At 37.8% G+C, this 13,193-nt stretch overlaps 1 protein-coding gene across 3 annotated transcripts; it reads right to left on the bottom strand.

The window, feature by feature from the left end:
- Positions 1–620: 620 nt before the first annotated feature.
- LOC138938240 (serine/threonine-protein kinase par-1) lies at positions 621–13,177 on the bottom strand. Of its 3 annotated transcripts, none has more exons than XM_070305078.1 (7): positions 13,113–13,177; positions 8,321–8,518; positions 6,358–6,619; positions 5,482–5,764; positions 4,761–4,949; positions 4,362–4,480; positions 621–4,282 (listed from the first exon to the last, which is right to left on the bottom strand). In XM_070305078.1, exons 2-7 carry the CDS (start codon positions 8,384–8,386, stop codon positions 2,883–2,885), a joined length of 2,319 nt encoding a protein of 772 aa, XP_070161179.1. In that variant the 5' UTR covers positions 8,387–8,518; positions 13,113–13,177; the 3' UTR covers positions 621–2,882. The 3 variants fall into 3 exon arrangements, with proteins under 3 accessions (XP_070161179.1, XP_070161178.1, XP_070161177.1); XM_070305077.1 differs by lacking the exon at positions 13,113–13,177 and adding an exon at positions 9,821–9,903 and having other exon boundaries at positions 8,321–8,559; XM_070305076.1 differs by lacking the exon at positions 13,113–13,177 and adding an exon at positions 9,455–9,734 and having other exon boundaries at positions 8,321–8,559.
- Positions 13,178–13,193: the final 16 nt, after the last annotated feature.

A 13,193-nucleotide genomic window follows, 5' to 3' on the forward strand; every position in this document is an offset into this window, starting at 1 on the left:
CTTTCTCTCTCTCTCTCTCTCTCTCGTGCCCGATTTAAATATAAACTTCAATAGATTATATTTTAGAGATAACACTTTTATTAATCAATTATATAGTCTCCATTCTTTTCTACAATGGTTTTCCAACGATCTATAAGCTTGTCGATTCCATTTTTCAAGAAAGAACTTGGTTTTTCTTGAAAAAAGTTTCTAAGGTGATTTTCGACAGCTTCCTCGGAATTGAGATTCTTGCCATTTAAACTATTCTGCAAAGACCGGAACAGATAAAAATCTGAAGGCGCAATATCTGGAGAATATGGCGGGTGCTGCAGAATTTCCCATTGCAACTCCTGCAGTTTTCCTGCAGCTTATTCCTTTCAGTCAGGAGACGCGGCACCCGCGTATCAAGCTTGGAAATGTATCCAAGCTTTTTTAAATGACGAAAAGCGGTTGAATTATCGATGTTCAGCCTCTCAGCAATATCCTCAGTTGTACTCCTTGGGTTTCTTTCCACTAAGGCATGCACAATGTCATCATCGATGCCAGAAGGCCGTCCAGAGCGGGGTTGATCCTCCATGTTGAAATCACCATTTCGAAATCTGCCAAACCACTTTTTGACTGTTCGGAGAGCAGGAGCGCGGTCCAAATAAACGCTTTGAATATTTTTTTGTGCAATCCCAACACTCACGCCTTTCCGAAATTCATATAGCATTACATGCCGCAAATGCACGCTTTTCGTTCTCCATTTTTAATGATTTCTCTTATGCACAAATGGACTTATCTGAACAATATCCGACGCTAAATTGACACAAGACAACGTTATCTATTCGGTGTAAGCAACAATTACCACACGAAAACAATAGAACTCCGCCATGCAGTAACTTAATGCCATCTATGAAAATCGGGCACGGACTTATGCAATCATCTAATATAATATCGCGCGCGTTATTAAAAACGTCGATTAGTAATTCCAATGGGTAACGTTAAACTTAAATAATAATTAACTCACGCGTCAGGGAAGTTCCGAGTTGCCATCGTTCGTGCCGCAATATACCGCTAGTCAGTTCCCGACGATAAACAACAAACCGCGCCTACCCTCCGCGTTTCGCGATCCTCCGTATCTTTCGCACGTCGCCGCGTTACTTCTTGGCGTCAAAGATGACAGTAATGGCGCCTCTTTGCGCAATATGCGTTACTTACATATCTCTTAATTAATTCGTGCCACGACCCACCCGGCGAATTATTTCCACATCGCCAAACGCGCACCCTCTCGTGGTTCTTTCACCCCATCCTTCCGCCACTTCGTCCTTCTCTCCCTTACCCGCGAGCCACCCTTATGTCGACCTCGCTCTACTCGAGAAACGCTAATAGCCGCGATCTCTCTCTCTCTCTCTCTCTCTCTCTCTCTCTCTCTCTCTCTCTCTCTCTCTTTCGCTCTGCGACGACGAAGTTTGGAGTTTAAGCGGAATTCGCCGTCGAAGGAAGCTTATCTAATAGTCACGGCTGCCGCCGTTCATAAATCAGGTAATATCAAACACCTACAATAACTAATTAACGACGTGGCATTAAAGATCTATTTCTTGACCTAGCAGTATCGTACACTAGCAAAAGTATCGTCGATTATAAACGATCGTGTATCGAAAAGTTGCTGATACAAATGTACATTACAGACTAATTGCTTCTTTTTGTTAGTCTGCTTCAAAAATGGCAGAAAATGAAATTTGACAGTTCTATAAATGGTCGGTGTAACGTATCAGCTGATATAGCATAGGCGATATGTATATATATATACGTATTTATAAAACATAGTATATAGTCTCGTAAATAGTGTCGTATAATTTATTCAAACATCGTCCCTCCGTGAAACGTCCAACAATATATATACTATATATATATCTCGTTTTATTATTTTTACTAATTTAATACGCGAGCGAAATTTATAACAATCTATTGTGCAAGATAACATATAATAGAGTAACATAAATTTTTTTAATACGAAAAATAAATAACATATTGAAATAATAAGTATCACATTTCGATGATAATGTGACTGTAGGTAATAGTAGTACACAAAAATCATCGCTTTACGTATATTTCACATATTTTCACGTGTATCGCGCATCTTTCAATATTTATTAAGCTTATTCAATGATACACTATATGATCTCTACTATCGCAAAAAGCACATATACATATATATCTAATTAATTCACATTCCGCGAATCATATCTTCCTTTATACGCTGTTGCGAAAGAAAGATAACCGATTGTATAATATATCGTGAGTATCAATAGATTCGTATTAAAAGAATGGAACTGTTGAAAGAATACTCGCGTCGTGGACGATAAAATTTCTTTCTCGTTTTCACACCATCAAAAACGATAGAAGACTATAACGGCTTTGGCGACATTGTTGCACGGTGCATCTCTTTCGAGACGCTAATTTTATCCCGTTATGCTTGATGAAGCGGGCGACACGTGACAATATAAGTATTCCTTGAAACTAATGAAGTATGATGCACGTAACGTGATGTTCTCGTGTCTGTATAGCGTGCGATCCTGTTATAATGTTATTTTCGTAACAGCTTTATATTTTACCTGAATATCGTAAGTATCTTATATTAACGCGTTCCGGCAAAGATCTTGACAATTTCTTGAAGCAATTCATAACGATATCGATTATTAGATGGAAATTGTTGCACAAGTATTTAATGCTGCTTGAAATATTTTTGTCTCTTCGTTCTCTTCATTCCCGTTGAATCTCTTCAGGGGAAACATACTTCCCGCGAAAAATATATATATCTCCGAGTATGCTGATAATATTCGATCAGTTTCGTCGCAATTGATTTGCGTGAATAACTACCATCGCCCTCAAGAATAACCCGATCATTTTTGGTTCGTATCTTAATTGCTAGCAGATCGATTGCCACTACCAGTAGAGTCTTGCCTAACAATATTGAGTCTCATTGGTAGTAAAGCACCCTGAGCGATGCCGTAGTGTTCGTATGCGTCTTTGCCGTAAGTCATGGTCATCTCCTCGACCTGTTGGCCGGATTTATTTACATTCGACGACGAATTCGCCGGCGAGGGTGACGAGGATGCGCCCGCGATACTCCGCGGAGCGTTGAAGCTCTGTATTGCGGTTGACATAGCCAGAGCGTTTGTCGGCGTCGTAATTTGCGCGACGTTCGGTGGCGAACCTTCAACTCGGCTAGGGAGAACATTATTTGGGTGCTGGGACTCGGCTGGAATCGCGTTACCCGTTATCGACATCGCGGCTGATCTAGCCGTTGGCGAAGTCGATGACGTAGCGACGGGTGTACTGTCCGCTCGAAGAAATGTCATCGGATGCGGCGACGTCCTCATTGATGTTTTCGTTGATGTTCGGGGAGGAGATGGGCCCTTATTGGCTTCCGTTGTTTGCAAAACTGTCGCGGATTGCGCCCTCCTCGCCGATTCTCGATTTCGATCCTCGGCCGATCGCGCGTCCGGAAATGGCGCGGTGTGAGCGCGATTCTTCCTGGCTGGGATTTGTGGGCTCATCGTTACTCTACTTTCAACTCTGGCTTTGATTACATCCGGATCACCCGATGTAATTTTCGGCGGTGATCCGGGTTCGGCCGAGGAAGTAATAATCGGTAATTCATCTCGGGGACTATGAACGTTAGTTTTCGCGGGATTTACGTTAAGTACGGAAGATCGAAGATCGCCGGGGGGTAAATTGTTCGTCGTCGACGATACGTCGGAGGTAAGATTGGTCGTAGTGAGATCGCGGGTCTGATCGCTGCTATTTCTCACAGCGGCAAGACTTGGATCGCCGTTGGGGAAACTGGCGAAGCGCGCGATCGTTTTTCGCTCCTCGGCCACTTGAGGAGCGAAGGGTATTTTCCTTTCCACGGGTTTTACGGCCACTTTGTTTTTCGACGCGACTTTTCGGGCCGGCGCGACCCGACTGCCTCTTCTCTTTCTATGATCGTTCGTCGTGGCGCTCGGACGCCTCTCCGGGAAATGTCTGCCCCTCATGGGGATCGGCTCTGCCTCTTCACTCTCGTTCCTGTTGTTGTCCCTATCCTCATCTTCATAGAATTCCGAGTCCTCGTACATATCCGACTCGTCTCCCTCGGTCTCCTCGACGATCGCGCTGGCTTGTATCCACTCCCTGATGCGATCCTTTTTCTTCGAATGGTCCACCGTCGTCTCGATGCCATACGTCGTAAGTGTATGGAGGAGTTGATTCTTCTCTTCCAAGGAACTATGGAAACTATACATAGACGGACAGAGCTCATCTCGCTCGTCGGCGCCGCCTGCGAATGTAAAAAAAAGAACGTCGTATAAGACATTGCGATATATCGTCAACAATGTCGCGATGCAAAGCCAACTCACCGTTCAATGCTTTTTCGACTCCGAGTTTTGCCAGCCATCTGTCCTCCAAATATTTATTTATCTCCGAAACGCTGGCCGGTCGCTTTTCAGCTTTTGGATCCAGCAGCCTCTTGAACAATCTTCAAAAAATATCAAAATATATGTAAAGCGAATTGAATAGATTTTTTATTTATTTACAAATTCTGTTATATTATAATAGAGCGTGGTTGAAATTTAAAATTTTGGAATATTCCTTGTCACAAATAATTAGTACTCTTGACGATTTGATAAAATGATGGAAAAATAATTCAGAATATAAACGATCATAACTAACTGCAACTCGAATAAAAGGTGTACTTTGAATGCGCGCCGATGTGGCGCTTCATTTCGCATTCTATTGCATTCTGTGTGTTAACTCACTTCTGCGCCCGCGAGCTGATCAGCTGAAATAATTTCGGTTTCTTGGCGATGTTGAGCGTCGCGTTGTGCCAGTTTTGATATCTTGTATAGCGCGGATCGTCCAATGCCGCCTTCTGCCACGGCAGGCATCCGGTCAGGCAAACAAATAGGACAATCCCGAATTGCCAGACGTCGTGCGACGTGCGAGCTCTGAAAGTTATCCCGTCCGTCACCGTTACAATATATATATATATATATATCTTTAGCAACTGACGATGAGAGCTACGCATTAAGTGTCATTCATACGACGCACAATTGTTTCCCCGCGATTGTGTCACGCTCTTGACATTCGATCGAAAAATTGTGCGTTTCGTTTGAATAGAGTATTAAAAAGGAAAAACTGCAGAAGCTTCAAAAAGATGTAAAAGAAAGCAAAAAATTCGAGCGTATACTTTAAGAAATATTATGCTCGAGGTTTTTTATTTTCTTTCTCTCTCTCTATAAAATCAGCTGATTATTATTTTCGGGAAATATTGACGTATAGTCAATCCATATACATTTCTCTCCTATTCATATTTAATAGTATCATTATAATATTTGCCGAAAATAATAGTCAGCTGCTCTCTGTCTTGACTTTCTTTCTTTCTTTTCTTTTTTTTTTTTTTAAATACTTTCAAAGCATAAATATTATACCGCGTAACATTAATGAACGTATAGTCAATCACAGCATATGTATAATTACTTGTACGTCTCGTCAGTGTCGATCTGCAGTACCTCGGGCGGCGAGTACGGCAGCCACTCGTTGTGCCTTCGTACGACGGTGTTGACCCGCCTGGTCTCGCCGAAGTCGCATAGCTTGATACGCGAGAAATCGCTGCGAAAGACGAGTATGTTGTCGAGCTTGATATCGCGATGCACCAGCTCGCGGCTGTGTATGTGATGCACCGCTGCAGCGAGCTGTCTGGCCACCCTCTTCGCGTGAAGCTCGCCCAGCCCCGTCTCTGTCACGTTTGACGTGAGATCGCCTGAAAATCGACGATACTCGGGGTAATCGCTGAATTATTTCAAGCCATTGTTTAATCTTGTTATTTATGTATACATCGTGACTGTTTAATTATACAGCGAATACTTAAATACAGCTTATTATTCCGTTTTAAGGAAAATGAAGATTAATTTTGCTCATTCGAATAATAAAGAGGTATTTATAAAATCATAAATAATTCTTTGATTCAAATGGAACGTATAAAAAATTTAGTGACAACGATATCTTCTTTTCTTAAGCAAAAAGATACTCTTAATCGATTTCCTTTTTATATCTACAATATATGTTTTTAATCGTCATAATTAAATATGATGCATTCACGTATGATTTTAGTTACCTGTCAATATAAAAACAAACGTTACAGCTTGCTCAAAAATTACAACGATTTACTCTCAATTTAATAAAATGAATTTATAAAAAAAATAATAATTAAATAAATAAATGAAAAATAATAAAATAAATTTATCGCATGAAAAATTCGCAGGTGAAAACTTCACGAACGCGCTTGATCCGTAAGATACAAAGAATAAATTCAAGACTCGCGCGTGCGAGTGAGCGTCGTAAAAATTCTCTCACCGAGCGGAGCGTATTCCTGACTAAAAACGTAAAAGCCGGCCGTCTCGAACGCCACGTCGTAAGTGGTTATGATGTTCCTGTGCGCCGACAGATGTAACCCATAATGAAATTCTCGAAAGAAGTCCGAAACGCCGGTGTACGCCTTCGGTAGCGCCTTCAACACCATCTCGGTTTGCGTGCTGCGATGCTCCGTCAGCAAGATCTTGCCGAACCATCCCTCGCCGACGATCTGCAGGATGTCGAACTCGTCTATCAGATTTACCTGTCCCAGAAAATGATTAGCTTTCGAGGCGCTTTCCTGCATAATGCGGTCGCGATCGATAGAGTCACGTCGTTGCTGTACGAATGGGAAATCCCGAACACGTGTGCCTAGGCACTTTCGCAGTCGAGGCGCAACCGATACTCAAAGCCGAGAAACCGAGAGCTTCGGAATAACCGAGGATTTTCCGGGAGCCTCGGGACAAAGAATACGAGCGCGAGCACGCACGACGGTCACAGGGGAAATGTAACTCCGAAGGGAAACGTAGGGAAGTCTCGCGAGCACGATGGCGATGCGTTATCCGCCGCACGTTGAATACAACGTCGACGTCTTTTACCCGAGACGCCGATCTCCACGCAACATCTATTTTTACTCAGACGCACGCTTCGAACGCACGTTTCGATCCCAATGCGAGCTCGACACGCTGCGACTAAGACGGTTTCCCCTTAACATGATTCCATTGAGCCACATATCTTACTACAATGCAAACATCATCGTTTTATGGATAGATAAGCGTGAAAAGTGGCAAGAAAAATAGCGAGAGTTTTTTTTAAAGAAAATAAAATTATTTTTTGAAAAATCATAAAATGTCGAGACATTATAAATATTAATATATATTATTATAATTATAAATCTTTAATTTACTTAACGCAAAAATAATTTTTATCAAATTAAAAATGATAATAAAAGTTATAATTGTGAAAAAAGTTTAACTAATTTTTAAATATCAGATCACATCAATTTTTTCATATTTTTGCTTCCTTATGGAAGAAGCTTTGTTTTCGTGAAAACATTTTTTTTTTTTTAGTTTTCTATGCCAATGTGTGTTTAAACTGTTCCAAAACGTCGAAAAGTCATATTTCTAAAAAATGTCTGTATGTCTGTAAAATATGTCTGATGGTTGGTATTGAATTTGGTGAGAATCGGTGAAAGAGAGTTCATTTTTTTATAAAATTTTTAATTTCTTAAGAAATGTCTGCACACGCCTAACTTTCGCAAATTTTGAAATTTTTCGAGTTAAATGTTTTTTTACACAAATAGAGTATCATTAAAGGATGGTTGGTATCGAATTTAACGAGGATCGGTGATTGCTTCTTTATCTTTTTATTTCGCTCGCAAAGCTTCCCTCTATGAGGAAGCAAAAGTTGAAAAATCCGCATGCTTAAAGAAGCTTAAACTTTGTGAGATAAAATGATGCAATGTGCAAGTTTCTAATTTGCACAATTCAGCTTGTTCATTAACAATATGTTTACGTCAATTATTCTCATATCATCAAATATGAAAAGAAAACGCTTTACTCTTTTGGTCGAATAAATCTGAAATTCTTAAACTCTGTGTCATCATCAAGAAAGTAATGGCAGGAAAACTATGAGTCTGATTCAGTATTAAATATGTACAAACTCACAAAGCGATCTAAGCAAGCGACGACGAATCACGGTCACAAACGTCATCGTCATCGTAGATCCTTCGTTAGGAAAACATTGGTGTAATGACAGGCAGGAGAATGGCCGTTAGTCGTGCGAGCATAATGTAATATTGCTCGTTCGCGAATCTTATTTCGGGATATCTCAATGTCTCGGAACTGAAGAAGCTTCATCTCGCCGTTGTTTAGGCTTTATCCGCGACAAGAAGCGTTCGGGCTTAACGAGATTCAATTGCGATTTTCATAAGAAATACATAGAGGAGGAAGAGAGAACGCATTACCTTCTCGAGCTCAAACTCGCGTATTCTGTGAATGGATCCACCGATTGCCTTCTTCATTCCGCTCATCTCGATAATTCAACGTCTTTTCTTTTATCACCGACAAAAAGCTTTCACGATTCCATGTGAATTCAATTGCGATTACCGGCGATGTTACATCCTGTCGTTTATAAATTTCGCGAGATCTCATCGGTCATTGGCCTGTTTTGAAAAAAATTCCGCTTCTTGAAACGCAGCCAAATCTGCAAAACATTAAATCGATTTATGAGAATCGCATTATGACACGATATAGGCATTATAATAAAGATTACAGAAGGTATATAAAATTATGCTCGACAAAATTCGGATTGCACGAATGGCACAATGTAAATGAGCGATATGAATAGAATCGAATGACACGAGAATCTCTAATGATGCGATTTTATTCCCGATGAGAAAATCATTAATGATTCGAAATCGCAATTTCGGTGCATGCTCGAAATGCCGGCTAGTATTTTTATGCCGTGTACAATCGTTGCGTAAGATGCCGGGCGAGAGAAGCTACAAATTTCACGAGGAATCCGCACGCCGTATACATGTACAATATTATTTGGCAGATCGCATCGTCGACAATACATAGATATAAGATGAACATTTCCGAAACATTCCTAGTAATTGCAAAATGGACGTATTTATCCGATTTGCTGACACTTAAGATCGTTGCAAAATAATTATGAATAATAAATCAATTATAAGCAGTACTTCTGATTTCCGGCAATCTTTTATTCGATGAAAATAAATCTACGCGAGTACCTTTCTTTCATTTCTTTGCAAAATATGCATCGATTTATTAATAAGAACAATAATATTAAAATTATTATTATATAAAATGAAAATTATTACATAAAATTAAATTGTTATTATATAATTTAATTCGATATTGCCTATTACAAAAATCAAATAATTTTATATTGTATAATTGCGATTTTCATAAGAATTTTCATACATTTATATACATATATATATAATATGTCACTGTGTCTACCGTAAAAAAAATTTTTAGTACGAGAATCGACAAAACACTCGGCCAAATTTGCAAAACATTTATATAATTGAGCATTTCATTTAAACTCCATTCGCATATAGGCGCAAACTCACACAATTGATAGAGCTCCGCGGGTCTAGGCGGTTTTCCGCCGTTATTTATATAAGCGCGTACAAGTCTCCGCTGTGCTCGTGATTCACAGAAACTCGAGCGCGTTCGAAAGCGTCTAAGGCAAATTTACAAATTGCCTGCTTTTCTCGCGAAAACTTTCACGTTTTTATTCGTGCATCGAAGTTCGAAGAAAACAAGAACGCCCACAGGGCGCGAAAAGACGCACAATTAATACCATCAAGGAAGCGCACGTTTCTCCGTGAGAAGGAGGAAGGGGACACATTCGCGAATGAATCTGTCGCTTTAAAACGCGGAAACACGCGTGCAAAGCGAAACTGGGGAGGATCAACGTGAGAATATATTAATACATCTCCTTTTCTCATCGATGAGACGGGCACGTCGCGCTCGGCCACGCACCTCGAACAATTTCACGACTGATCCGCCGTGTTCGGTGCACTGTTTGCTCGTCCGCAGTATTTATAAAACACGAACCGGAAAGCGCGGCTGGCGAGCTGTTCTTGGCGCCTTGCCTTAGTTCGTCTGCGCGCGTGTTAAGGGCGCTGTATAGTCTCTTAGTTGGTGAACCACCTAATAGCGTTTTCGAATAAAGCAAATTTGATCGCTTCGAGAGCGATTAACGACGTCATAAAATCCGTCTTGGATTACTACAGATATTTGGACAGGGTTGGGAAGTAACGCGTTACTTGTAACGTCGTTACCGTTACAGTTACTTTTTTTCGTTAACGATCGTTACTTTTTTCTGTTTCTAACGATAACGGTAACGTCGTTACATTTTTACAGTAACGGTAACGAATTAGCCGTTACTTTTATCGTTATTTTTTGGTTTTTATTATCTTATATCTATTCAATAGATGTATTTTTTGAAAAATATTTTGTAGCCTTCTATCATAGGCTGCATTCCGATAGTCACTGCCAGTCACTGAAAATCTATAGTAACGTAAATTATAGATTTTACAATACTGACAATGAATATTGGGATACACTCTTAATAATATCAATATTTCTCTTATCAATATTTAAAAATAATGTTGGATAAAAATTTTCAACAAAATTGAAATTTGTAAATTACAATTTAAATTCCTATAAAGATAAGGATATTAAAAAGTAAAGATATTAATATAAAAAATTAGAATCATTAAATAAGTTTAATATAAAAAGCGCTTGCTATATAGTGACTAATTTAGAGAATTTTAATTGTAACATAGATTATTACATTTAATATTGATTACTAAATAATTTTCTAATCTAACAGCTTATTTTAGCATTACAAAAAACAAAAACATAACGGAAAAGTAACGAATCGTTACTTTTTAAGTAACGGTAACGGTAACGCGTTACTTTTGAAAATCAGTAACGAGTAACGGTAACGAGTTACTTTTTACAAAAAATAACGGTAACGGTAACGCGTTACTTTTATAGAGTAACGTTCCCAACCCTGTATTTGGATTATTAAATTAATCAATGAAATATTTCGAGTAAGCGTCTGATTGATTAATCGGGGCCAAAAAGTCTCGTAGTTTAAAGTCTAAATAGCATTAAACGAGATGCATTTTATATTATTTATATCATTAATATGTTATTTATATTAATCAGACTCAGAACTTATTTTTAGTCGTACGTATGTTCATGGAAAATTGGATTTAATCGTTCTTGCTTCACTCGAAAACGCTATAAACTCTTCTACGGGTCAGTCCCGGACTCGGATCCTGGATCTAATTTAATCGAATATCGTTTTCAATTACAATGAAATCCATAATTCAGAGAGAAAGAAGTAAATCTTATTGTTAGTCAAAGTTATAATTTTTAAAGCGATTGGTTCATGTGTTTTTTAACTAGTTTCAAAACTCTTATGCGAGTATCCACAATTGTAATATTACAAATAAAAATATAAGACGCTTGCACTGAATAGAAATAAATCAGTCAAAATTATTTTTTATGACCCATGCGTGAGAGCGTAAGCTCTGCGATTTACATTTAATTTATGTACGAGAATAATTGTGCAAGGGAAAACACGTAAGAAGAATAAAGTGAAGATTACTTTTTATATAATTTCACTTGGGAGATCTCTTTTATGACTGCAAATGAATGTATAATGTCTGTGATAATTATTACAATATGAAAAATTAATATTTCTTTTCCCAAAATTAATTTTTATGATTTACACTTGATATCCATAGATTTTTACCACTTTATTTGTAATACTAATGCAACAATTTTTTCACAATCTTTCTTTTATATATATATATATTGATGAATATAACAGATTCTGCATGAGATTTATGGACACAAAAAATTTTTGCATCACTCACGGACGGTTTCCGTATCATCGATATATTTATTTTACATTCTACATGCATGATATACGAATTTATAAGCGAGCAATGAAATTAAACATTCATCACATCATCCGAAACGTATGACGCTGCTCCCAAAATCAACACAGACGGGCTTGCAATATTCATTGGACATTCTGTTTAAATTTTACCTCTGACACACGACTTGTCATCCATCAAAAAGAATAATTTTTAACGTACTTGGTTTCTTTTGATTATAATTTTTCATAGCATTAATTTATCTCTTTTTCTTAATATTCATTTTTATAAAGAATTCTTCTCTTGATCAATATATAAATATATTTTATAATTTTTCAGTCAGCCTCATTTTTACGATTAATTATAAAATGATTTTAATTATTATTATTTTCAAATGTAAGACATAAATGTTAAAAATAGATGTGCAAACGTTTTATGCTTTTGAAGAATAGAAGACATTTACCATTACATATATTTATAAATCCTCTTTTACCATGTTGGATATCATCTTACGACATCATCCGGCAATTTATTGAACATCAACAGGAATAGACCGACCGAGGTGTCTCTTTCTCTCTATCGGTTCTTTACTAACTATATTTTCCAGAATTGATAATAAATGTATGTAGGAAACATAATTAAATTTTAATAACGTTTTATATATTTTGTTCTTTCTACCTTTTATTACTTTACAAAAACATAAATTATCCATCATATTTTTTATTTGCAGTAAGTGTAGGAAGATGCAACTAGCGACATTTTTTATTCGCATACAGTAAATCTTGATTTAACAAAAATATGAATTTTCATAACAATGCAAATGTATTGATAACACGTGCGTAAAAAAAAAAAAATGTTAATAATTGACAAAAGATCAGCGTAAAATTCATCTTCGAAAAATCGCCGCACGCTAACGCCCTCTCGACAAACATTGCACGCTTATAATTTAATGCTGTAAGTCGATACTATTTTCTCTTGACAATAATATTATTTTATGTAAATTACATTTAAATGATATAGATATTTATTTTCGAGAGAAATGAGCGCAAAAAATAAATGATACTCTCTTAATAATCATAGCTATGATACAGAAATCGAGAAGCGATTCTTCAGTTGACGTATCCAATCGAAATAATATTTGTCGTATATAAAATCGAATCGTATTTTATTAGAGGAGAGGAGAAGAAATAAAAAAGATTGTGTTTCTCCTCCATTATTTCTTTTCTATCTTCTTATATATTTATATAAATATCCGCAGAGTTTATTTAATATCTCGCGGAGATCTCAGATTTGATTTCACTTCTGGGGAGAAAGAGATACTTCGTACTTTCGCGCCAATGCTTCGCAAGAAGTCCACGAGTCACCGCGAGATGGCAGCTGCATCGAACAGCCGGCTGGCGCCGCGAGT

This window comes from Polyergus mexicanus, unplaced genomic scaffold (assembly GCF_030449975.1).
Source record: "Polyergus mexicanus isolate NDT 795.1 unplaced genomic scaffold, iyPolMexi1.0 SCAF_12, whole genome shotgun sequence".
Taxonomy (NCBI): domain Eukaryota; kingdom Metazoa; phylum Arthropoda; class Insecta; order Hymenoptera; family Formicidae; genus Polyergus; species Polyergus mexicanus.